General features: G+C 45.7%; 1 protein-coding gene across 2 annotated transcripts; it reads left to right on the plus strand.

Annotated features, from left to right (window-relative positions):
• On the plus strand, nt 1-27,343 carry TIE1 (tyrosine kinase with immunoglobulin like and EGF like domains 1). Of its 2 annotated transcripts, XM_081916193.1 has the most exons (23): nt 1-626; nt 4,000-4,284; nt 7,028-7,138; nt 7,856-8,011; nt 8,542-8,673; nt 10,273-10,413; nt 13,422-13,550; nt 13,782-13,927; nt 14,471-14,615; nt 15,071-15,229; nt 16,267-16,404; nt 16,892-17,182; nt 17,700-17,990; nt 18,322-18,515; nt 18,674-18,884; nt 20,057-20,167; nt 21,506-21,696; nt 22,266-22,379; nt 22,531-22,601; nt 23,216-23,256; nt 24,037-24,133; nt 24,363-24,462; nt 24,865-27,343. In XM_081916193.1, the coding sequence occupies exons 1-23, from the start codon at nt 578-580 to the stop codon at nt 24,934-24,936; spliced, it is 3,375 nt and encodes a 1,124-aa protein (XP_081772319.1). In that variant the 5' UTR covers nt 1-577; the 3' UTR covers nt 24,937-27,343. The 2 variants fall into 2 exon arrangements, with proteins under 2 accessions (XP_081772319.1, XP_081772320.1); XM_081916194.1 differs by lacking the exon at nt 17,700-17,990.
• The last annotated feature ends 41 nt before the right edge of the window (nt 27,344-27,384 follow it).

The following is a 27,384-nucleotide window of genomic DNA, read 5'->3' on the forward strand; positions in this document are numbered from 1 at the left end:
ACTCCATTCCTGCTCTGGCTGAATCCCAGCCAAGAAAGCTCTTCCCACTGACTCGCCGCTCTTGCTGTGCCCAATCCATTCTCACTCTTAATCAGTTCCTGAACTGCCCAGAAGTTGCTTGTGCGTGTGTGTTTGTGCACCCCAGGCTGAAGCACCCCAGGAAGGCTTTCCAAGCAAGCATGGAAGAAAGAGGCAGGTCATAATCTCTTCTGCAACAACACGTGGCAGGGAACAAAGCGCTGGAATGGGTGGAAGGGCCTTGGAGGGGACAATCTGATCTCCCAAGCAGGTGGACCAAAACTCAGCCAGAGTTTCTTTTCCTGAGGCTCGTAACATACACTTCAGAAAGCAGGAGCGGGATTTTCTAAACTGGAGAACCAGAATCTGTCTTCCTCATGGGGTGTGTGTGAACTTCCTTCGAGCTACTCTGACCCATTCAAAGCAATGGAAGACACAGGAGCATCAGGCATAGAGGACACACTCTGCAAATGAAAAACACCTCAAATGCCCCCATCATCTTTTCCTTTTCTGGATCCGTGATGTCTGAGCTCTCCTGACACTGTGTATACTCAGGAAAATGAGACTGGGCGGGCTTTGTGTTTTAACTCTCTTCTTGCATCTGGCAGGTAAAGTCCTTTTCCCCCCTTAACAGGTTGGTGGGAGGTGGGTTGCTATTGGTTTTGGTGGCAGAAAGAATGGAACTTGGCGAAGGTTGCAGAGCTAGTGGCTACAACTCTGTGCCAAGGTAGAACTTACTACTATTGGAGTCCAACTAACCGGGACATAGTGTCAGTAGAATGGTGCCACATAATACTTGTTCTGCATTTGTAAGAAATCAGTCTTTTAGTGTGGCAGCACCCAATCTTTGGAACTCCCCACCTATTGATATCAAGCTTGCGCCTTCGCTGTACTCTTTTTTTGTTGTTTAATACGTTGTTTAGACAAGTCTTTCCAGACAGGTAGAAGGTTGATGTATTTTAATCTGCTTTTAGGGCATCATTGGTTTTAATTACTTTTTAAATGTTTTATTATCTTTAAAAAAATTTTTTTTAAAGTTAGTTTTATTGTTTTATTCTTTTTGTAAACCACTTCAAGGTTTTTTTGTTTTCGTTGTCATAAATATTATGTAATTAAATAAATAAATAAAAAGGGGTGGCCATCCCCTTTCCTGGACAGGAAGCCACAAGCTACTCCTATCTAGAATTATACTGGTATTCATTACCGTATATCCAGTTAAGGGTAGGTAGTCTGATGCGCCAGCCTGTTGTCTCTTCAGCAAATTGGGGAACCACTATGAAAATTCCAAAACAATTACAGGCGGTGCTGGGAGAATCCTTGAATGGCATACGAAGGGGGAAATCTTGTTCTGAGCTCTCTGAACACCCACCTTTGTTGTGCTGCGTTCCTTCATGTGTAGATGCTGCATTAGCTACCAACAGGTCCAGTATTTTAATCAGGTTGATCACCCTCAGCAGTAGTCAGCCCTGTTTAATTGGGCTCTGGGTGAGGAACCCCTGGTGCCACCAGAATGGTGGGTCTGGGATTTAAACGTTTTCAGAGGTGCTGTTATGTGCTGTTTCTGCAACATCCTCTTTCTCTCTCCCAGCTAAGAGTGGAAAATCTTAGCCATATGGTGAGTGATGGACAAATCATTCAATTTCTGATCTGTGTCATTTTTTTGCATGAGTTCACTCGTGTCCTTTCTATCCCATTTTCACATTAATCTCTCGTATATGTGTGTGGTGTTGTTGCTTTAGTTTTAAAAAACTACATGGAGTTCCACATCTAGATACATATTTGAGGGCTCCTCCTATGCTAATGTTCCATCGTGAGTGTATTCTGCAACATGTTCTGGACACAAAAATAGTGTGTCGGCAGTGGATTTTTTTTCTTTTCTATTTCCTAGTTTGTTCTTTGTGATGCTTCCCCAATGCTACCACATTATTGTTGTTTGGGAAAGTTATAGCAGGCAGTGGCAGTGGCAGGATATGCACTGATTGGAAATTAAGCTGGGTGACCACCCCAAAACTTCTGCAGGCCAAAACAGTATTGAAAGCAGGATTATGTGTGACAGCCCCAACGGCATCATGATCACCAATAATCATGAATATGAAATAAAAAGGACATCTGCAGGCATCCTTAGACATATTTTCTTTTAAAATTCACACCTTTAAACATACTCTAATACTGTTGCTGAGCTCTGATGGAGCATTTGGGGAACGTGAAGAGCTGATGGGTAACTAAGTTCTGATCTGCAGATTGGTCTGGAAGGTGTAGATCAGGTTAGTCTGTATTCTCAAAGACTGAATTCCATGGCCATCTCCAACCTTTTCCATCCAGGCATGGAACACAGTGAATAGAGAATGGAAGAAAAGCAGTTTTGGTAATGCCCATCAGTGGTATTCCATGGGCGATGGGTGTTTTGAGATCATTCTGACCGCCATTTGTGCTACAAACACATGCTTGGGTGATAGAAAGAACCACCATATGGCTGAACACAGTTGTTACGGGAAAATTGGGTGGTACAGACACTGTTGGCTTGGGTTTACATGTACATTTCTGTTGTCTCTGTTCAGATAAATCTTGCAGAGTTTTGAACCACTGCAATGCCCCATGAATCCCTTTTCCTCATAAGAGAGATTGCAGTGAGTGGACACATCATGTCTGTCTCATACCATCATAGCCTGGAAAAAGCTATTGTGTGTATCCAGTCCCAAAAGGCCACAAATGGATTATTTAAAGCCCTGCTCTCTAGCTAATTTTGTGCATTGAAGCTATACTCAAGCCTGTATGCTCACATGTTTCTTACTAACACAGGAAATAGCTTCTGAGGTGGGTAGGGTGGACTTTTCATTGGGAAAATAGCACAGGTAAAAGGGTTAACCCATACTGTGAAATGAAACGAAATGAAACAGCAGAAGGGCAACGTCTTCTGTGTTTCATCAGAATATAATTAGCTGTTTTCTGAAAAGTGACATCAGAACATCATATCTAAGAAAGGTTAATAAGAGTTGCAAGCCTTCAGGGTCACACAAGCATAATGAGAGAGACAATCTGATCAATTCAAATATAAGGGCAGCATTCCAGAATATATAATGTGTAATAGAAGTATTCTGGTAATAGCATCATTGTTATTCCTGAAAAGATTTCTGGATTTCTATGCTGGAAATAATGTGTGACAAACACATTGATTGACACATGGTGTGTTTACATTTGTATATTGTGATGTATGTACATGTAGACAGAAGAAGGCATGCTTAACATGTAAGGATTTTGTCATAATTGACACAACAATAGCCCAAAGGCTATTAATGTGCTATCTCATCATACAAGCAATCTCTATGTTCCTTTCCAAATTCAAACAAATACACGGATAAATATTTTAAGTGGTGGTATAATGATTTGTTTTCAAACCTGTACTGTATGTGTCCCGAGACGGAATAATAATATTGTTTTTAACATATTAGATAAGAACTTCCTGCTGTGTTGTTGAAATGGCAACAGAGGTTGAGCACCATCCACTGTACCTTTGTATTAAAAGAATTTGTGTGTGTGTGTGTGTATGCGCGCGCGCACACACACACACACACACACACAAAAACAGTCCTACGCACAATATCTGTTATTAGATGTAAGCAATTAGGTATATGTATACATATTCAACTTATCAACAAAGATTCTACGTTCAGTGGCTCTTCCCAGAGGGATGGGATTTACTAGAGACAATGTCCCTGTTAAATAGGAACAACTGGAGTTTATATCCGTTGAAAGAAAGCACATAGCTTCAGATGTTACTTTCATGAAGAGGAAACACAAGTATGTCACAGATAAGCAGTCCCTGGCTACTTTCACCTGAGTGAAGCTGGCCCTCACAGTGGGAGAGTTCCCTGCTCTTCTTCTAGAGCCTAGGCAAGGCCTGGCTTCGATTGTGTGAATTATGCTGAGATCGTTTTCTCTCCCTATCCTAAAATAACACCTTCTCTTGTTCTTCTGACGCAGGAGCAATTATGGATATCACCCTGATGGCCAACGTTTTGAGTCCCTCACACACCAACTTCTACCTCTCGTGTGTGACTGGTGAGCGAAATGCCAGCCTCCAGATTGACAGAGACAATAAAATTGTCATGACCCACCCCAGGTCCAGATTCCAGATGTACAAGAACAGCAGCCATGCAGTACAAATGAGCGGCTTCTCCCGGGCAGACCTGGTGGGCATCACATACTGCTTGGGGCAGACTGAGTCAGAACAAACCAGGGTGGTTTATGTGCACAACAATGTGGATGGTAAGCTTGGGAGAGATTCAACATGACACTGGAAAAGATAATATGCAGATATGTGGTTTCTAAAGGCTGAAAGTCTGCACTTTCTGAGAACTGGGAGTGATATGTACTTTGAAGTTATTCTTTCTCAATGTTAGGTCCTTACATCATTGTGATAAGACCAAGGCTAAGGTAATGGAGTCTTCTCTCTATACCCTCCTCAGACCCAGACCCTGGGGTCATTCTTGCAATATGTTTATTTACCAGGACAAGGAAAAAGCAAAAATGAGTATTAATCAATCTAGGGAATTCATTTCGTTTTAGGCCCAGCCAAATAAATGTGTGTTGGCTTGTGTGTGTGAAATTGATTGCAGCAGTGCAATGTATTTTACTTTACTTTACTTTACTTTACTTTACTTTACTTTACTTTACTTTATTCATACCCTGCCCCTCTTGCTGGGTTTCTGGCTGGGTTTTAAAAAGAGGAGTGGATGAAAGAAGCTAGAGAAAAAACAGCACAGTGAGTGGAAAAAGATGTCTGTAGGCCAGTCTACCCATAGATGAAAAGGAGGTCCACAGCAAAGAGGAAGACCTGGAAATTTCTCTGAAGACAGGTCTACCTAGGCCTTGTCACCACTCAGTCACCAGCACAGGCAGACCCACAGCAATAGCCTCATGGAAAGGGCATCATTGCCACTTACTGGGAGTGGGAAGATTGCTGTGAAGGCATGGCTGCACAAGAATGACTTCACTGGTGATATCACTGCCAAGAGGCTATTGTTGTAGCTCCACCCCAATGGGTGAGTCACTCCTAGTCACTGGACTTACCAGAAATGGCAGACCTGTTCTCTAATTCTAGGTTTGTTTGTTTGTTTGTTTGTTTGTTTGTTTGTTTGTTTGTTTGTAGTATTTACTTTGCCCCCTTGCTGGAAAAAAAAAATCCTGCTGACATCTGTGGAAGGGATTCTGACATATTTTATTGATTTATATACAGTGGTACCTTGGTTCTCAAACTTAATCCGTTCCGGAAGTCCATTCCAAAACCAAAGCGTTCCAAAACCAAGGCACGCTTTCCCATAGAAAGTAATTCAAAATGGATTAATCCGTTCCAGACTTTTAAAAACAACCCCTAAAACAGCAATTTAGCATGAATTTTACTATCTAACAAGACCATTGATCCATAAAAGCAATAAACAATGTACTGCAGTCACACAATAAATCATTCATTAGCTGAACTGGTTTCCACACAGTCACAAAAACAAAACAAAAAAGAGCCGCAAAAACAGACAAACCTCAGTGTAACACTCAAAATGGAAGTGTGGCACTCAAAATGGAGCACATTTGGCTTCTGAAAAAGTTCGCAAACTGGAACACTTATTTCTGGGTTTGCAGTGTTTGGGTTCCAAGTTTGAGTACCAAGGCATCTGAGAACCAAGGTACCACTGTATATGATTTTCATAACTGTTGCTACTAGTACTCATAGAATGGCATACACAGATCTAACCATGCAGTAAATAGGGTATCTGTCTTGGATGCTTTAGTTGAGATTCCTACATTTCTATAATTCTATGAACTTAAGGGCACACATTTCCCCTGGCATCCTACTACAAAGGTATTTCTGGATGCTATGGTGCTAGTCAGTCATTAGTCATTTGAGTGATTCTTATTGCCAGGAAAAGAGACATCAGTCAGATAATTTAAACAAAGAACCCAGGAAGAATATCTGAAAATTGACTAGATTTTCTTATCTTAGAAGGCCTTTGAAGTATGATAAACATTGATTTGGGTGAGGCGTAACAAAGACACCACTGGAAATCCAGGCTTTGTTAAAGATACAATTTAAAGCATGACTTTGGGAGATATGCTCATAAGGGAGGGTTTGGAAAGAAGAATAAGGATGACATTAACAATAAGATGTAGAACAATCCTAACCCTAACATTACCTAAAATGGGCACATCAACTTTCACCTCACTTGTTGTATTTTAATATTTTGTTGGAAGCTGTCCAGAATGGCTGGGGAAACCCAGCCAGATGGGCGGGGTATAAACAATATTATTATTATTATTATTATTATTATTATTATTATTATTATTATTATTATTATCATTATTACTATTATTATATTGTTCCAAACACTGTGAGTTAGTACCTCCACTAAGTCTACATGCTCACCTTTCCCCTTGCAATATGTGTAGAAAATGCCACACACAGTTTGTTCCACCCTTGTAAGGATTTCATCTTTTAGCCTGGTGGCCTTTGCACTCTGGAACTCCCTGCCCATTGACATTAGGCAGGCATCTTAGCTGCGTTGTTTTCTGTAGCCATTAAAAACTTTTTTGTTTAGACAAGCCTTCCCAGATTAGTGAAACTGACATGTATTTTATATATGACATGTATATAATATTTTAACTTTATTTTATAATGTGTAGTTTTAACTGCTCCTTTATTATTTTTTTAAGGTTAAATTGGCTTCAAATCTGACTTCTATCAATAATTTTAATGTATTTTTTATTTTAAGTAAAACGTTTGGAGTCGCGCCCCCCCCCCCAATTAAGTGGTATACAGATTCCATTAAATAAATAAAGTAAAATAGGCAAATATACATGTTGAGCAGGATGAAGTGTTTAGGTAAGTTCTGGAAATCCCAGACAAAGATGGAATGACAGATCTGGGCAATCCAGAGCATGGCCCTCTGATGATCAGGGAAGAGAAAATATTGCAGGTCCTGCTTCCTAACCCACTCTCTGTTTCTGTCTGACCCTGCAGCCAACCTCGTCCCAGAGAAAGTGACACAGACATTCAGCCTATCCCAGCCAGCTGTACTTGTTGCCAAGATAAAGCATGGGAAGAATGCAGACATTTTGTGGAAAAGGAATGGCAAGTGACCCAGCTGCACGGCTTTGGGGAGATCTGCCCCTGCTCCAATGCTTCCCCACCCCATTCCTGGAACAAGGCCTGCCCTCAGTCATCCTTGTCAATCGAAGCTGGCAGTCTAGGCCCAGACCTGCCAGTGGGCTTGCAGCTGGATGCCTTTGTGCTTCCTCAGTTCTTCTCCTACCCAAACTGCTCTGTCAGTGATGTCCTTAGAGGTTGCAGGAGCCTCTAAGCTCTATCCAGGCCAGTCACAGGCTGGAGTGGATTAAGCCTTAGTAGGGCTTATTCAGGGGACGCAGGTGGCGCTGTGGGTTAAAGCCTCAGCGCCTAGGACTTGCCAATCGAAAGGTTGGCGGTTCGAATCCCTGCGGTGGGGTGCGCTCCCGCTGCTCGGTCCCAGCGCCTGCCAACCTAGCAGTTCGAAAGCACCTCCGGGTGCAAGTAGATAAATAGGGACCGCTTACCAGCGGGAAGGTAAACGGCGTTTCCGTGTGCGGCTCTGGCTCGCCAGAGCAGCGATGTCACGCTGGCCACGTGACCCGGAAGTGTCTCCGGACAGCGCTGGCCCCTGGCCTCTTGAGTGAGATGGGCGCACAACCCCAGAGTCTGTCAAGACTGGCCCGTAGGGGCAGGGGTACCTTTACCTTTACTTTAGGGCTTATTCAGAGTTCAGTTGTCACCTCTCATGCTTTTCTTCATCTCTGCCACTTTCATTTGCAGGGACCTACTATGACACCAAGGACCAGGGGGAGGTGAAGGAGAGCCAGTCCACTCTGACCCTGTCGCCTGTCAGCGTGAGTGACGGTGGGATTTACAGCGCAACATTCATTGGGGACAGTCCTTTGTCAAGTGCCTTCTTCCGGCTGATTGTGCGAGGTAAGGTAGTGCAGAACTGAAGAGATGCAGGTCAATAGGAGCCACGGACGTCCCCACTAATGTCTGTTTACATCCTTTGTTATGGGGTGGGTGTGATTCAGTGTCTCATCATTTAAAGACTCCCAGCTGAACATGTACAGCTTCTATTAAAAATGATTGTTTGAGATCATAAGAAGGCTTTCTCTGTGGTGCCTCTTTACCCATATGTGAGTCGTCACTTTATGTTGCTGCCAGAGTGTAATGAACACATAGGTGTGAACTTACCCTGAGCATAGTGGCTGTTGGATACTGTTAGTGACTGCACTGTGGTTAATGCTGCCTTCTGCTGTCCAGAGATCAGGCTTCCTTCCACATCTTCTTTAAATTTTATTCTATTATTTTATCCTGCCTTTCTTCCGTCATGGCACTCAAGGCAGTGACCAGAACCAGACCTGCCTAGTTTCATCAAAGCAGTGGCCTCCTGTGCATTCAGGCAATAATCTGTCTGTCTGTCTGTCTGTCTGTCTGTCTGTCTCTTCCCAACCTCCCAGGATGTGCAGCCAAGAAATGGGGCTCTTCTTGTGACAAGGACTGTCCCGACTGCCTGAATGGAGGCATCTGCCACCATATTGAGGGAGAATGCATCTGTCCACCAGGCTTCATGGGCACCCGCTGTGAAAAAGGTTAGAAGCAATGTGTACATGGTCTTGGTAGGAAGAGATGCCTCTGCTCCATGAACTGCACTTGTAAATCTTCACAAAGAGTATAGATGGTTGCCATTTGAAACCTAGTTGGATGTTGGACCCTGTATCTCCATATGTACCATATGAGGGCCACATCACTCCTTGGTAGTGCACTGCCTGTATTTCTGACTGATGTGCCCCTGCATAGAGTCAGCCCTTTGTGTGGAAAGCACACAAGAGTACCTGTGAAGAGCTCATGACTAAAGCATGTAAATTTTCCTCTGCTTTGAAACTGGGAATCCAGTTGCAGGAGCTGCATGGCCAATGATGTTACCTGGCTGAACCCCTTTGTTGTATGGTCTGCCCAGGAAGAAGAGGCAGGTTGGGTATAAGCACTACTCCAGCCATGCAGCGCAGTATCCAGAAGTGCATCAGATGCAATTCCTAACCCTTCCAAAACCTTCCTTTGAATGTGTCTTTAGGTGTGGGAGAAGCATTAGTTTTCAGTCTCCTAAACCTTGGTGTGCAGAGGTTGCAAGTGTATTCTTCCTTTTGAAAGTTTCCTGGTTGGGGTCAGGACTAATCATAATTGATGGGGAAAGCTCACATTTCCTTCTTGATTAAGGTGGAAAGATATGCTCTGTTGAATCCCCAAGAATAGCTCCTCAGACTTAGGCATGACTCCTTAGGCCAGTGGTTTTCAACCAATGTGCCTTGGCACCCTAGGGTGCCTTGAATGACAGTCAGGGGTGCCGCAGACAACATTGGCCTCTGTCCCTCTTTCCTTCCCTCCCTCCTCTGATGCCGTCTCGTGTCTCTGCCTCCCCTAGGCTTGCACAGCTATTTGTTGCAGCAGCCCTGGCTACAAGCTCTGCAGGTAAATCCTGCCTTTGGGGCTGGTCAGGGGACAAGGAGTAAGCAAGCAAGCAAGTGAGGGAGCCCAGACAGCCAGTCCACTAGCCCTTGCTGTTGGGAATGGACAGACAAGTCCCAGGCCGCTGTGGGGCAGTCTGAGGGGGCACCTCTCTTTGGGGGTGGGGCAGCTCAGAAACCAGGAGCAGCAGCAGCAGCAGCAGCTGCCCAGAGGACTCCCAAGGAGAAGTTAGAGGAGGCTGAGGGAACACTCCACAAGGGTGGGTGTTCAAGAAAGGGGGAGAGGCTGCCAGCTCTACAGGCACATGGTGACATAACTGGGCTCCTGAGCCCCACAGGGGTGCTACAGAAAGAATGTAGTTGGTCAAGGGAGCCGTGGACTCAAAAAGTTTGAAAGCTTCTGCCTTAGGCAATGAAGTGTGGGTAGAAGGCCCAAATAGCCTTCACATCTCGAGTCCCAAGTCCCTTATCTGCAGAGGGATCAACTGGTGTTGTGTGAGAAAAGGTACATGGGTTTGAGACTGAACCCAGAGATCTCAGTGGAGAAACTTGGCATCACAATAAAGAGGAATTATGGATTCATTGTAGGATTTGTTCTGATTGTGTGCAGATAGGGACACAGGAAGGAACAATGCACTGGCAAATGTAGTGCAGGGTTGGTGAACATGTGTGGCTTTGTCAGTACAGTGGCAGCAAATCCCTGACAATAATCTTCTTGCCTTGCAGCTTGTAAGGAAGGCATGTTTGGGCGAAACTGCCAGGAGAAATGTCATAACAAGCAAGGCTGCAAGGGGCTGGCCTTCTGTCTGCCTGATCCTTATGGCTGTTCCTGTGCTACTGGATGGAGGGGTCTTCAGTGTGGCTCAGGTATGTCCCCTGCAGTTTCTTTCTCCCAACTCTATGACACTTTTGGACACCAGGGTGATAAATGAGATGGGGAGGTGGGGGAAGCTGACCTACTTAGAAAGGCACAAGATGCAAGTGTATGGTGTCTGTTCCATAGAACCAAAGAAACTCTGTGCTGCCTTTCCCCTTGCTTTCCATGTTACATTTGGCAGCATAAAAACAAACCTCGTGTAATGCTTAGGGTGCAAACTTGTAGGCCACCCTTCATTAGGGCAGTTTCCAGCAATACATAAAAACACACCGAGGAAAGAAAATCAAATGTTAAAATAATCCAATTAATAAAACAGTAACAGAGCAACCAAATGAAGCAAACTGGTGGCTACTAGTTAACATAAAAAACCAGGAGAGTAAAATTGTTTTTACCCATCAGCAGAAGCCAAATTTAGGGCACTCCCAGATTGTCACTATTTTTGGGTGGGATTCAATTCCATACCAGCAAATTCAGGTTGCGTAATTATAGTTTACCGGAAGGCCTCACCGTATTAGACTTTTTGCATTAAGGAAAGTGATGGAGAATGCACTGGGATTGCTTGATTCAAAGTTGTATAACCTCCCTGCAAACAAATCAGAACAAACACTCAATAAATATTGGGCGTCACCTAATCTCCCCACAAACTTTGTGCAAACAAATCAGGATGAATGCTCAACAAACAGGTTGTCTGAAAGCAACCAGAGTCTCTGCCGCCTGGGCTTCCAGGGAAAACAAACTCCAGAGTTGGGGAGGAAACGATAAAGACTCTCTCATGCATCACCATCAAATTTTCATGTAGTATTTTTAAATAGTAAAAAATGACTTAACTTTGGTCCATTAATTACAATAGGTCTATTTGGAGTAAAACATAGCTGAATAACACCCATGTCTTTCTTTAGAAGGGTGTGGTAGATCCCCACCCACACGGCCATCATGTGATTGATTTCTTGCTAAACTGAAGCTTCTGACTTCTTGTATGTGTTCAGAGCAGCAATAGGGATACATATACCGTATTTTTGCCCTATAGGACGCACTTTTCCCCCTCCAAAAATGAAGGGGAAATCTGTGTGCGTCCTATGGGGTGAATACAGGCTTTCGCTGAAGCTTGGAGAGCGAGAGGGGTCTGTGTGCACCGACCCCTCTCGCTCTCCAGGCTTCAGGAAGCTATCAGCAAGCCTGGGGAGCCCACAGGAGTTCCCCCAGGGCTCCCTAGGCTGCGGATAGCAGCCTGCCACCCGGTGTGCAAGGCGCCCTGAAGCAGAGTGCCCCGCGCGCCGGGCAGACATCTGCAGCCTGGGGAGCCCTGCGCCAGCCTCACAAGCTCAGGGGACAGCAGGGAGGCGGAGCGCCGCCATACCACTGTTCCCCGACCTGGTTTGTTTTCCCCAACCTGGTTTTGGGGGGAAAATAAAGGAAAACTTTTTTTCCTTTATTTCCCCCCCAAAAAACTAGTTGCGTCCTATGGGACAGAGCGTCCTATGGGACGAAAAATACGGTATATTAATGTAATGTGACATCAGATCTGATTAACATGTTACTTTTGGATAGGGTAATGTTACCATGAGGGGGTGTTTTTACCCTTGTATGTTTCACATCGTAAAAATTACTTGTGAAAAGGCATTACCTTGAGAAAACTAATGTTTACCAAGTCTCATTCAAATGCTAGAATTTTTCTTGATACAATAAGTGCCAGTTCTCAGCACACAAGGGAGGGTTCAGGGTGGGGGTGGGGAAACAGTCCTTATGTGAAATCAACACTGTAATCATTGTGAGAAAGGTAATGAGCATTGGGGTCATGTGATCTCTCAGAAAGTGAGACATAATGAAGCCATGGGAAAGAAGAGCTCCTACAGGTGTGGCTAGGAGGAACCATGGATATTGGAACAGTACCGAGGAAGGCAAATTTCATTAAATCGCTTAACCAGAGCGCAAACTTGTGGTTTCATTGTTGTTACTACCAACAAACAGCATAGTCACATTGTTTCCTGAACATCTTCACATGGAAAAGATGTTCAAGAACCCTCCCTTCATCTCAGACTCACAGTATTCCTTAGTATTTTTATTCAGCTTTGGCTACTTTCTCTGCTGGGACTCTGTTTGGCTCATATCCAGGAGAGAGCTGCTTCCTCCCTTTGTTTCTTTAGAATCATTTCCCTCCTGCTTGGCTCCAACAAACCAAAAGAAAAAGGGGGTCCTCCTGAGCAGGAAGTTCCATAGCAAAGAGAAAAGGCTCCTCCAGACTGAGCTGTTCGTTAGCATTCTTCCTGGTTTGCTTCCACAGAGTACAATAAAGAACGGGCACCATATAACCAGTGCAAAGTTCATATGATGCCTACCCATTATTGAGCATTCATTCTGACATGTTTGTAGGGAGGATATATGACAGTGGGAATTTATCCTGATTTGTTTGTGTGAAGGTTAGACGTCTTCCCATCCATCTATTGTTATGCACATTTTTCAGTGCATTCCGCTCCCCCCTCCCCGCCCCTGTCATTTTCCAAATCGCAAAATGTCTCCTTTCCTGTTATTTGTAAAAGTGGGTTTGTTGCAACAGAGCACTTTAATCTACTTCATTTCTGCAAACCTACATTTCTGGGATGCAGTTGAATCTCCCCATTAAAATTAATAACATTCTGGAGGTGACCAATCCATTTTTTAAAAAGGAAGCCAGCACATTTAAAACTGCTTTTCGGTCTTACATGCCTGCAAACCTACAATGGGAGATGGGTTAAAAGCAGCATACATGAAATCTGCCAGACATCCTTGACCCAGGCACACACACTATGCCTTTAAAGGCCATTCAAAGCCTGTCCCTCGCCAAAGAATCTTAGGAATTAAAGTTTGCCCTTGATAGAGTTACTATTCCCAGCACCATTATTCAACTATAATTCTGAGTGTGTGTTTTGACTGTGCCTTAAACACATTGCTTGTATGCAGCCCCAGTCTCTGGGAAATGGTCAGAGGAGATTGACCCGCGATCCCTGTGCTCTTTCCCCAGCTTGCTCCTCTGGGAGGTACGGTGCTGACTGTGCCCTGGAGTGTCATTGCCAGAATGGAGGCACCTGTAACCGGTTCAGTGGCTGCATTTGCCCATCTGGTTGGCATGGACAGCACTGTGAAAAGTCAGGTAAAAGCACTCTGGAATGTGTATCCTGGGAATGGCAGGAACCAGGCCCAGTGCCAGAGAACTGCCAAACGAGTACATGAATGGGAGAGGGTGCTGCATAGTGGTTAGCCGTTGTCTGCCACCTAGAAATAAAGGGAGGCAGGGAATAAATATCATATTGCCCTTTTAAAAAATGCTATTTTATTATGATTGTAATGATGTTTTATCCTTATTCTGGTGTTCTGTGCTAAGATCGGATCCCCCAGATCAAGAACTTGGTCTCTCACTTGGAGTTTAACTTAGGCTCCCAGCCTGTAATTACCTGCATGGCAACAGGCAATCCAATCCCTGTGCGTGAAAACATTGAACTGCGCAAGGCTGATGGAACAGTGATCATGGTAAGCTACCATCATGTCCTGGATCAGGCCCTGTACCATCCCAGAGACCTGGGCTTGCTCTTCCCTCTGCCTCTCTAGCCCCAACTTGCTCTCACCCTACTCATACCCTTCGGTCTTTTTCTCTCTGTAAGCTCCCTTTCATCCAGATCAATCTATGAGCACAGGGTGTTAAATTGGGTTACACCCAGATATATATAAGCACACGGTGTTAAATTGGGTTTCTTTGTGTGCTTTTGCAACCCTACCTCTGTTCGCACGCGAGGAGGATAAATCAGGATCAAACTAGAGGTTATGTTAATTATGTAAGTATTTGGGTGCTTAAGCACGAGTGCTTTAGCATAGCAGTCCAATTGTCCTGACACCACTTTTCCTTCTGTTTATATAATTGCATATGATCTATTTCCTTCCATGTTGGTACTAGTAAGGATGGGGCTAGGTCAGTTGTCAACCCTACCTGCATCCCATGGGACTGTGGTTCCCCACAAATACTCAGAAACAGAAGACTTGAGACAGGATATGACTCTACTCTTCTCACCTCTCCAGTCTCTGAAAGCCATCATGGAAAAAGACTTGACAACCTGTGAATTTCAAGTGCCACCGCTGGTCCTCTCTGACACTAGCCTCTGGGAATGCCGTGTCTCCACTACGGGTGGGCAGGACAGTGGCAAGTTCAAGGTCACTGTGAAAGGTGAGCAGGACAGTACAGGTGGTGAGATTTCAGGGTTAGAGATATTCATGCTCAGCTTCTGAGAATTACAAAATCATCACAGGAAGCATCTTTGGTTGTACAGAACTCGGTTACTGAAATGTTGCCACACAGTTTTTAATTTAATACCCCTCCTAAGATACTCTGCAGTTCTTGTCCAGGCAAAATGAGGGTCTGATGTCTCTTTAAAGGTGGTGTCTCTTTAAATGTGGTGCTAGTTTTCAAGCAAAGAAACCTAGAAGGAGAGCATTAATCAGAGACAGAAACTAGGATTGTGCCAGGTACCAATCAGGAAAATATTGCATGAGAAACATCTGGTGCAAATCTGTCCTAATAGCTGCAGTCATCTTTCTCTCAAGGGCAAAGGTAAAATGTGCAATCCCTTTGTCTACTTTCATGTTTGCCTGGCTTGTGATTGATGCTGTTCCCTTCCTTAGTGCCTCCCATGCCACTAAGCCCTCCCAGGCTTCTGGCCAAGCAGAGTCGGCAGCTTGTGATATCGCCTGTGGGGCGCGTCTCAGGTGATGGACCCATCATCTCCATCAAGGTCCTGTACAAGCCCCAAACTGGCACTTCTCAGTGGTCATCCATTGTAGGTAAGGGATTTGCTGTAATCCAGATGGAGTCGTCGCTCAAATTTGTATGCTCTCTTAAATCTGCAGGGCTCTCTCAAACCTGTGCCTGCTCTGGCTTCAGTTCTTTTCAACTATACAGAAAGCGATCCAGACAGGAGTGTTGTGAGCAGGTGATCTAGGAGGCTGAGCTCTGGGTCTTTTGTGCTGGACCCCAGATCTCCTGCCCTTCCCCCTTCATTTCCTTTTTATAAAAAGTTTTATATTTATAGAACAGCTGGGCACACCATGAAGTGCAGTGCCCATGAGAACCCATTGCCCTAGCCATCTAACATCTTAGTTCGGCTAGGGACATGGTGCATTTATGCACATTTGAGTCATTTAAGTAACTAGCAATGCTTCTTGGCCCAGGGGATTCTGCTCAACAGGGAAGCAAAATATTTTCAGCTCAGCCAATCATGAAGAAACAAGGATTCTCTCAGGCATATGCTACAACAGGAACAGGAGATCAGGCTGTTAGGCACAACTCTTGATCCTGGGAATTGCAAACCACCACCACCTCAGCTACAATTCTCATCTGCCTTAATAAACTGCAGTTTCCAGGATTCTTTGGGGGAATTTTAATTAATTAATTGTACCCCACACATCTAACTGGGTTGTCCCAGTCATTCTAAGTGGCATACAGCAGAAATTGACAAAACACAGCAATGTACCAGACATTAAAAACTTCCCAATATAGGGCTGCCTTCAGACGTCTACGGAAAGTTGTATAGTTGTTTATCTCTTTGACATCTGATGGGAGGGCATTCCACAGGGCAGGTTCTACCACCGAGAAGGTCATGTATTCTGAATGTGCTTTAAATGTATTCTGTGGATATGAGGCAGTCCCTGTTCAGCAGATAATAGAAAATGGAGGGGACATTAGTCTGAAAGGAAAGGTCACAGAGCTGCAGATCCCAGTCAAAAGGCCCTGCGCAGTGGGCTCTCTGCAGTAAACAAAAATATGGAGCATAACCTTCAGCATGAGACTCTACAGTAACAGACCCATATTTGATCAACAGTTGACCATGCTCAGAACATCACCCTAATGAACCTGCGACCTGTCACGGCCTACCTTGTTAAGGTTCAGCTAACACGCCCTGGAGATGGAGGGGAAGGTGACCCAGGTCCTCACGCTGTCATGGTAACAGAGTGCCAAGGTGAGTATCTGAAGTTCAGTGAGCCAAATCTGGGAAGTGGGGAGATGAAGAATGCCCAAATCAAAAGAAGTAGATTCTGTAGTAGGCGTATGAGTAGTGCTAAGGATGCCTACAGTTTCTAATATCCTGGTTCCCGTGTGGGTCTTCTTCAGCCATCCTTCCAGTCAGTAGAGATTAACCAGTAGAGATTGTGCAAATACCTACTCTGGTATTCTACAGAGACCAGCTAAGTGCCCTGTTTCTGCCACTACCTCCTCTGGTTGGAGAACAAAATTCCAGTGCCCTATAGATGAGTAGCCCAACCTCTTCCCACCTCAGGGATCCAACTGCCTTCTGTCACAGTATATGACTGTATAAAGTTTACTTTGAGGTGGGTGAGTGTGTGTTAAGACCCTTAACATGTGAATAAACCAGGTTAACAACTTAACTTCGGTGCTGTTGGCAAGAGAATCAGGCTGATGGCTTCTTGTTTCTCTATTCCACACAGAGCCAACAGCCAAGCCTGTGATTGAACGCTCATTTGTTGAAGGGAGCAACACATTGCATGTGAACTGGAACCTGCCCGGTGGTGACACTGTGGGCTCTGGGTTCCTCGTCCAGCTCTATGATGCAGCCAAGGAGCTTGTCCATCAGGAAAACATCACTTCCATGATTGTGCAGTCTGCCTACATTCCAAACCTTAAATTCAACAAGGAGTACAGTCTGGTGGTGCTGGTCTATCACTGCACCAGCCTCGGACCTCCATCTGACCTCTACAAGGTCAAGATTGACAGCAAAGGTGGGCAACGGGATGTACCATCTGGGAGAAATCTGCCACTCTCAGAAGGGAGCGGGGCTGGGGATCAATGACTCTGGGGTGGGTGGCCTCTGCAAGGTTTTACTCCCGGGTGATCCCTTACAGAACAAGTACTATGTCAGATGCTCTTGCCTTCTTGGTAGACAGGTCTAAAATCTAATTAACTTGCCTTGGCATGGTGTTATGTGTTGCGGGCTCTAAGGTGCTTCCTATTTTGCAGGGATTTCTATTTTCTTCCAAGAGGCTTTGAACCTCTGTAAACTCCTCAGGAAGCATTAGCACATGTGTTGCCCTGGAAAACTGAGGGGTGCCTCAGGGACAAACCTACGCCTTGCTCATTGTTTCTTGGCATCGTAGTAACTCTGCTGAACAATGTCCTCTCATGCCTATGCCTAATAGGTCCACAACTGCACTGTCCGCCAAGCCACAGATTGCATTCCTAGCAGTTGTGGAACAGGTCACAATTGCAGAGCCAACAGCTGTACCACTTGCCTCCCAGGTCCCTCATCCCCACGGTCTCTCTCAGCGGAGCCCCTTGCTGACAGCACTGTCAAGCTCACCTGGCTGCCCCCTGAGTACCCCAATGGTGGCATCAACAAGTACATTGTGGAGGTGCAACAGCTGGGGGGTACCAGTGAGCCACAGTGGATGGACACGGACAACGGCTGGGATACCACTAAGATCATTGCAGGGCTGAACACCAGCGCGCTCTACCAGTTCCGGGTGCGAGCCAGCTCTTTTGTACCAGGCGAGTGGAGCAAGCCTGTGAGAGTTGAGATCGTGGGTGATGGTGAGTGGACCAGGGGCAAGTTTGGTTGGCTGTCCCAGGGGGTGGGGTCTGAGTGGGACAGGAGGCAAGTAATGTGCGTGAAGATGCCTCTCTGATTCCTACAGTCAAAATGCAGGCCAGCCAGGATGCAGGTGCAACTGGCTCTTGGCAAACCACACCAGCAGCAGCCACCTTGGCCTGGAGCACTGATCTACCCTGGGAGGCAGAACAGTCATAGAGTCCACTCATGGCAGTGGTTCTGCATCTCTATCATGTCATGCAGTTGCCTTCTCCTCCTTCATTGCAGAGCCAGGCACTGTTACAAAACGCACTGCTTCCCTCTTTCCCGCAGGAGCCCTGAGCCAAGTGCCCACCTTGGGGAGCCAGAACTTGCCTCCATCCAACCTGGACCAGCAGTTGCTGTTGGCCATTGTGGGCTCTGTCTCCGTCACTTGTGTGACCATACTCTTTGCCCTGCTGGCCCTTTTCCTCATCAAGAAGAACTTCTTTCACCGGCGCCGTACATTCACCTACCAGTCAGGCTCTGTGAGTGATATTGCCCTGCCCCACCTGCCTCTTCCCACTGATCTTGGCTCCCCACCCTCATAATTCTTATGCTCCACCATGCTTGTGACAGCAGATTGTTGACCCACTTGGTTTGCAGTGCTGCTGCCAACCTCCCCACTTAACTCATCCTCTCACAGGGGGAAGAGACCATTTTGCAGTTCAACTCAGGCACGCTGACCCTGACTCGCCGGCCCAAACCCCAGCCTGAGCCCCTCAGCTACCCTATCCTGGAGTGGGAAGACATCAAGTTTGAGGACATGATAGGGGAAGGGAACTTTGGGCAAGTCATCCGGGCCATGATCAAGAAAGATGGCCTGAGAATGAATGCAGCCATCAAGATGCTGAAAGGTGAGATGCCGCACGATGTCAGACTCCCATGCTTGACACAGGAAGACCATTACCTCTCCCTCGCTAGCCCTGCTTAGGGTGTAAATGATTGGTGATTGGCAGACCTGTTCTGATACTTGCCTCCTTCTTGGTGGTGGGGACTGCATTGACCATCAGACACATATGCATCTACTTTTTTTTGGTGCTCAAGCACCAAAGTATTCAGAGAATGAAGACAGCAGCCACTCCTCGCATATGCCTGTTCAGAAGGCAAGACAATGGGCCTCCTCACGGCACACAATCATAGAGAATATCTCCACCACATACTTAAAATGGTTTCATAGCAATTCCCAATCTCAGGTAGCTAGCACCATAGTGTGCAGGGAAACAGAGATACTTAGCAATTTTCAGCTCTAAAACTACAATTCACAGGATTCCATGCCACAAGCTATAACCAAGGCCTGCCTTGTGGTTTGGAGCTTGTGATTTGCTGGGGCAGCTAAACTACAAGCCCAGATCCAGATAACATGCTAAGCCCAAACCACAGTGTCACACAACACATCAGTAGAATGGCCAAGCAGGAACAAAGTGTCCATTATCTCCTCTCTGGGAACCTGCACAGTACCGTATTTTTCGCCCTATAGGACGCACTTTTTCCCCTCCAAAAATGAAGGGGAAATGTGTGTGCGTCCTATGGGACGAATGCAGGCTTTTGCTGAAGCCTGGAGAGCGAGAGGGGTCGGTGTGCACTTCTCCCCGCTTCTCCCCGCTGCCTGCCCCGCAAGCTCCGGGGACAGCTGGGAGGCACAGCGCGTCTTCCCACTGTCCCCGGACCTGGTCTGCAGGCGGGCGGCGGGGAGAAGAGCGCTTCTCCCCGCTGCCGGCCCCACAAGCGCCTGGGGGGGAAATAATTTTTTTTCTTTATTTCCCCCCCAAAAAACTTGGTGCGTCCTATGGGCCAGTGCATCCTATGGGGCGAAAATACGGTATTTGTTTGTTCACACTGACTGATAGTTTTGCTTAGCATTACATGTGAACAAGGGCGTTATGTATGCTTGTAAAACTGTGAGATGTTCATGCAGGAATGTTCATTTCCAATCACATTCAGGATACAGATATATTTGTAACGTGCATGTAGCACACCAAAAAGCTGGGCTTGGCCACGTGTACAACAAATGTTCTTGCCACCACAGAATTTGCCTCTGAGAATGACCACCGGGACTTTGCTGGAGAGCTGGAAGTTCTTTGCAAGCTGGGCCACCATCCCAATATCATCAACTTGCTGGGAGCCTGCGAGAACAAGGGTGAGACACTTTGCCAATAGGGCACCCTCCAGTGCTAACTACTTCTTCCCCTGCTCCTCCATCTTTGGGCTCATCTGCACCACCTTTTCCTTTATTCACTGAGGAGGGCCCCACCCTGCTTCCAAACAACACACACTCTAGCGTGCAAAGCCCCAAAGCCCCATCCTCTCTTCCCACTCCTTCACCTTGCAAAATATTTCCTTATTTCATTTCCCCTTAATCTCTCCCTGTGGTTAGTATGGGGCAGCGACTGGAATCAGAGCCAACACTTGAGCTGCTTATTCTAGGGTGCCAAGTTTAGTGTTTGCTTGCTGTTGTGAGGGAGTGACAGATCCTTAAAACGTATTGCGCCATCTGTGAGCAGGTGTCACAATCTGGCAAAAGTTTTACCACCAGAAAGCAAAGAATGGCAGATCCGCTGATGCCTGCTTCTGTAACTGCAAAGCAGCATAAACACCAAACCCAGAAGTGTTGTTATCTTCCTCCTCCTTTAGAGGAGGAAATTATGCAGTCGAGTTTCTCATATTTGGGGAAATCACAGGGGTCAATGCACCCAGAATGCCAGGCATTAACCTCACCCTGGGAAAATCACCTTCAAGATCACGATAGCTTCCCTACCAGGAGCTTCTGCCTTCTTTACAGCAGCAAAGTACTAAGAGCAAACAACTTGCATGACTGATAGAGCTGATAGCAGGGTGAGATAATGATGGTGATCACTGAAACACATTGTTAACCAGGCTTGGAAAATAAGTTTAGTTAGATCATAGTAGCAATCTAACAATACCCTTTAAGCACATGGAGGTGAGGGGAAGGAAGCAGAGCACATGGGTTTTCCTTATTTCTGCTGGAAATAGTGATAGAAGGGAGTGTCAGAGGGTTTTATGGGCTGCTTTTGAAGGGTCCATGGGCAGGGTTTTAAAATGAGCAAGAAGACTTCAGATCTGAAATACAAATAGGCAGAGAATGTGGCCCTGGTACAATAGAATGTGAGAGCAGCAAACAACCCACGTAGGTACAGAACCACCAGAGGGCCACAGTGCACAAAACAGATTTGGAAAGGGAGTTTTCAGGAGCAGTGTGGATGAACCCTGTCAAAGCACTGGCACCACCTAGTGGTTGCAGTGACGCTATCTGGTCTACTATCTTTCATGACCATGCATATTTTTACATACACTCTCCATATTACTTCATACAGAGGAGGATCGTGTGCCTTATCACAGGTTCATCTCTGATAATTTTTATGGTCTTTTCTTTCTCAACCCTGCTGCTTCTAACGGAGCAAGTTTCCTGACATGTTTGTCTGGGCATGACTTGACAGTCTCTTCCCTAATTTTCCAGGTTACTTGTACATCGCCATTGAATATGCACCCTACGGAAACTTGCTAGATTTTCTGCGCAAGAGCCGAGTCCTGGAGACAGATCCTGCCTTTGCCAGGGAGCATGGGACAGCCTCGACCCTCACATCCCAACAGCTCTTACAGTTTGCATCTGATGTGGCCAAAGGCATGCAGTATTTGAGTGAAAAACAGGTCTGTGTGTCCTCACCACCTAGCCATCTTTTCCCACCAGTTGGGCTCATGTTGGTCGATGGAACCGCTGGGCTGAGCTGGCTCCACTAGTTGGGCTCATGAACCAGTTCTCTTTTTTGGGGGTGGGGGGAATTAGCAAGCAAAGTCAAGGAGGGGAAAGACAGAGCAGGCCTGTGTTTGTGCTTTCCATTTGTAATGTGTTTCACATACACAGAATGGCAGGTCCATCATCTGAGTGTCTGACTTCAAGCTTGCAATAGTAGACGTGTATTGGAATCATATGCCAATTATATCCTGTATTGCTTCAGCATTCTCTGGTCCTAACTAAGAGCTGTACTGACATGGATAGAACTGGGATAACTTCATGTCAGTACAGCTCTGAGTTAGGACCAGAGAATGCTGAAGCAATACAGGAGGTGAAATGTAAGGCAAGATTTTTAGATGCCTACGGCTTTGGTTTCACAAGATTGCTCATGAGATGCTGTTGTGTGCAGCTATGGACTAGGATGAATGCCTGAATTCTCTACCACTGCCTATGTCACTCACTGCTGTTTCCTGCCCTCCCCTAGTTCATCCACAGAGACCTGGCTGCCAGGAACATCCTGGTAGGGGAAAACCTGACTTCCAAGATTGCCGACTTTGGTTTGTCCCGGGGGGAGGAAGTCTATGTAAAGAAGACTATGGTAAGTCTGGATAGAGACGATCATGTGGACCCCTTCCTCATTCCTCAGGCTTCTCTTCTGCTCTGAGTGGAGCCCAGCTCCCTCTCTTCTCTTTGTTCGCCGGTCTACTCAAAGTGGGCTTCTGTAACCCCAGTGATGCTTGTTTTCACAGGGCCGTTTGCCAGTTCGCTGGATGGCTATTGAGTCCCTGAATTACAGTGTGTACACAACCAAGAGTGATGTGTGAGTGATTTATGGGTGGGCGGGCAGGGTGGCAGGGTCAACTGCAGATTGGACGACAGTGATCAGGTGGCAGGTGGTACTTTCTTCAGTTCTTCTCACCAAAGTAGTGATGGCCGCCAACATGGAAGGCTTTAAGAGAGGATTAGACAAATCTATGGAGGATAAATATTATGTTGTGCTCTGGTTCCACCTGTGGTCTTCCCATGGGCATTTGATCAGCCATTGTGAGAACAGAGTGCTGGGCTAGATGGGCCTTCACTTGGCCCCTTTGTTCCAAGTAGAAGTAGAAAATGCAATGAAGAGGAATGTCATGAGGAGGAGAATGTATGAATGATCCTCTGTCTTTTACTTCTTTAATCAATCCATTAAGTTGCAATACATTTGAATGCTATACTACAAAAAAAGCCTATTGGTGTTTTTTGAGATATTGAAGGAAATGTACAATAACTTACAATTAACAAAGGGAAACTACTGGCTTCAGTATTTTCTTTTTTTTCTCTGTATTAGTAGCAGGCCAGAACAAAAATGATCTTAGAAAAGCAGCAAATTTGCTACAGTAGAGTGGAAAACCTGGACGACCTCAGCCTATATCCTAACTTGTCTTTCTCTTGCAGGTGGTCGTTTGGAGTTCTCTTATGGGAAATAGTTAGCCTGGGTAAGTTTCTGTCTCTGTTGCCCTCACTGTCCTTTATTCTATGCATCCCATTTTGGCCCCACACTCTTCAATACAACTTCTTCATTTCATTTCTCCAACCTCCTCTCTGTGAGTGATATCAGAGTGCCTTACCCTTACTTTGGTTGAGGAACATGGAAACAACCTTGAACCAATCTTCCTAACAGGACAGCCAAGATAAAAACCTTCACTTTGGGGAGAAACACAAAATGCGAGCATGCCTAGTCTTAGCAGATCTTTCCCCAAATGGGCTGGCTAACTATAACAACATCATGGGAGAAAAACGCTTACCAACCTACATAATCTATTCACCTCACCATATAGTTGCTACTGTACATCTTCCAGTCTAGCTGCACTTTGCATTATGTATGGGTGAGGACAGGACATACAGAGATGGGTGGTTTAGGAGAACTTTGTCCCAGTAGCACCCAGAAGGCTGTGTTAAGTGTGCATTGCACCAAGCAGGAGTGGCTAGTGATGTTGCACAGGTGGAGCTACATTGCTTGTCTGGTTTTGCAACACTGTGTGTCGCTGGCAGTTACCAAGTGGGGCAGGGGAGGGGCAAGGCAGTGGGATGCTCAGCACAGCAGCCAAGCTAATTCAGCACTCCCAGCACCGCACCCCTCCCACCCCTCATCAATGGGAGCAGCAACGTGCAGTGTTAGGAAGCTAGGAGAGCAAATTAGCCCTACCTATAGAACCCCACCGGCCACTAGTGGCCCCAAGATGCTGGTGAATATGGTGCCTCGTCTGATTTCCTAGGAGGGACGCCATACTGTGGCATGACATGTGCTGAACTCTATGAAAAGCTGCCCCAAGGGTACCGCATGGAGAAGCCTCTCAACTGTGATGACGAAGTGTAAGTGCAAACCCTTCCCCCTGCCCAACACACACATCCTATTTACTCAGTAATCTCCTGCCAGTGGTCACTGACATGCTAGGCCTCAGTATCTACATCTCCTCACTGTCGCATGCTGATGGAGGAGCTGGAGATAGAGATGCCCAGTAGACCAAGCGTCCAGTGAACTTGGCAGTTCCCCTTCCCTTGTGTATTTAGCTTCATTCTGATTCTTCACCTTCTCCTGCAGCTATGAGCTAATGCGGCAGTGCTGGCGGGACCGGCCATATGAACGTCCACCCTTTGCTCAGATATCGGTGCAGCTCATCCGCATGCTGGAAGCTCGGAAGGTATCACTATCTAGGGATATTCTTGCTGTGCTCTGAATAAAAACCTCCTGAGCTTTCAGCCTATGTGCTGTAAAGATGTGGGTGAGCAGAGTTTACAGTCAGATGACAGAACCCAGTGTCACCATTGGGGGGCCCAGCACCCTTACCATACCCTTCAACTAAGAATATCCTGTTGTTGTAGGGTCTCAGCAGGATGCAGGTGGTCCTTAGAACTGGGCCCTATATCAGGCAATTGTCCCAAGATGTTGGGCTGGGGCTTGCTCTGAGCATGATTGCAGTGTAAGGTTAAAAAATGAGTTATTGTATTGTCTTTTTTAGTCAGAACCTGGAGGAAAATGTACTCACAAAAGAAGGGGTAAAAGGGAGTAGCCCCCCAACTTGACTCTGTTTCTCCTTTGACAGGCCTATGTGAACATGGCTTTGTTTGAGAATTTTACATATGCAGGGATCGATGTGACGGCTGAGGAAGCATGAGAGACTTGAGCACTGACCCCACCAACCTGTGGACCCAAACAGGGCAATAGAAGCCTCCTGTACATATGTCTCATGGTCATGCCACCATCTTTTTACATAGAGCACAGAACATAGCTGAACTTGGCTGGTCCAGAGGATCCTTCATGAACCCATCCCTCATGCCATCTTCTTCTCTGACCAGAAGGGCATGGACAGCACACATCACAATCCAAGACTCTGCCAAACGTAAAGGAAATATATGGAGTTCAGAGAAGTGACACACAGCTATAAATTGTGCTAGGGGAGCATCTATGCTCAGTAGCCCTATATATCACAAACGCCATGTGCCGATTCCAGCCTGCCTCCAAGATGGACAGTATGGGACCCATGCATGAATGGAGGACATGGTTTGCATGTGGAGCAGCCTTCGACTTGAAACAGAGTGCCTCTTGGTCTTGGAATTTGGCATGGGGAGGAGAGGAGAGGAGAAAAAGACAAAGCATTACGAAAGCAAGAGAATCTGCATCATCTATATTCATGCATACATACACCACAACCATTATCTCATGCCTCGCAGGAAGGCGGAGGGCAGATCCTAGCCAAAGATTACCTGCTACCTGCATGGAAACACACTTCTTTACACTCCCTCCTCCAGGCTTCATTTCTGCAGAACAAGGCAGGAATGTGGAGATAGTAGCAATTTTCAAAGCCAGCCACTAGGAAGGGGTTTAAATGCTTTCACATTGACCCTTTTCATGTCATCTGCTGCTGCTGCTAAAAGCATTGGCCTGTGCCATTTGCAGTTCATCTCATATCCTTTCCAAAATAGCCCACTTTTCCCGGGTTCCTTATCACAGCCTGCTGCTTTTCTTTGAACAGGTGCAAGCACTGCACAAACTTGTTAAGCAAGTCCTCCATAATGTTCTGAATTGTAACACCTTTGAACACCTGTCCCAGGAGCAAGTCCTCCTCCACTTCCCCTCTTTTTCTCCCGTTTTGGCAACTTCCTCCTGCTCCTTGTCTAGCAGGCCCGTGCGTGTGCTGATTCCAATTAAGCCTGCTTCTTAATAGAATGTGTTCATGCAAAAGAAGCATTGCACAGGACTGGATATACCCTTGGTTTAATCTACCAAGGCCCTCCTTGTGTACAAGCATTCAAGTGACACATTATACGACAGGAGGGACCAAAGCTCAGAGCAGTCACATGCATGCTAGAAAGTTCTAGGTTCAGTCCCTAGGCATTTCAGTTAGAAGGATCAGATAGCAGGCAATGGGAAATACATCTTCCTAAGACCCCGGGGAGCTGCTGTAATTTGAAAGAGAAAATACTGATCTAGATGAACAAATAATCAAATCTGGATTGTGTGCACATTATTGGCTTAAACACAGCTAGGTGGTTCTTTTTCTCAATTCAGATCAAAGCTGGTTTGGGGGGGAAACACAGTATTCTATTAAAAAACAACAACAGGATAGATCTGGATTCTGGCTAATGTGTGTACACCACTTCCCAAATAAGCAGTGGGAGCTCAGTGGATGCAGAGTGAATGGGAGTGTGTACACAGCCTTAGTATAAGGCAGCTTCCTATGCATATAATGTCACCTGGATGCTTCTCCAAACATTTGCTTTTCAACAAATACCATGAGGAGTTTTTTTCACCGGGCAGAACATTGTGGACAGGGATTGTTCATGGAAGCAGACACAACTGTCCCCTCAATGATCTGGCACAGTCCACATGTTGTGAGATTAGTTGCTGGCTGAGAACTGCAAGTCTCTTGTCATTATAGGATGCCACGGAATAAGGTTTCCAAATCTTTTTATTGAGCCTTCATCCTGATTTGTTTACACAAAGTTTTCAGGGAGGTTTTATGATATTGGCTGTTTATAGAGCATTCATTCTGATTTGTTTGCAGGGAGATTATATGTTATTAGGTCAAGCAATTGTTGTTACACATTTTCTAGTGCATTTTCATGCCACTTTCCTTACTGAAAAAAGCGAATGTGTTTTTGTGCAGGGGTATGTGGTTTTGTCGTGTGTTTTTTAAGTGAGTTTCTTGTGCAAGAGTGACGAATCCACTTTAATTCTTAAATCTTAACTTTGCCGATACACAGTTAACTCTCACTCACAAAATAGTGATAGTCTGGAAATGCCCGTGTATGAAACAAAGGAAATTGGTAGGGGAATAGGAGCTGAACTTCAAAGAGTTGCTTTGGAACTCTCCTAGAATCCCATGGAAGCAATTCTAGCATTGCATGGAAATGGGAATGTCACCGAGGAGAGCAATCAGTTTTGCGGTGCGGTGGATCTAACCATGGAACATATGCTTTCAGACAGGTGCAAAATTAGCAGTACATGACTGTATAGGCCTCTAGCGGTTCTATGCTGCCTCTGCATTAGATTTGTACATAATAAAGGATGCATAAAAAGGATGAAGTTGTGAAATGGGGTGATGACAACCTTCCTTGTGTTT

Source organism: Podarcis melisellensis (genome assembly GCF_964234715.1).
Source record: "Podarcis melisellensis genome assembly, chromosome: 6".
Taxonomy (NCBI): Eukaryota; Metazoa; Chordata; class Lepidosauria; order Squamata; family Lacertidae; genus Podarcis; species Podarcis melisellensis.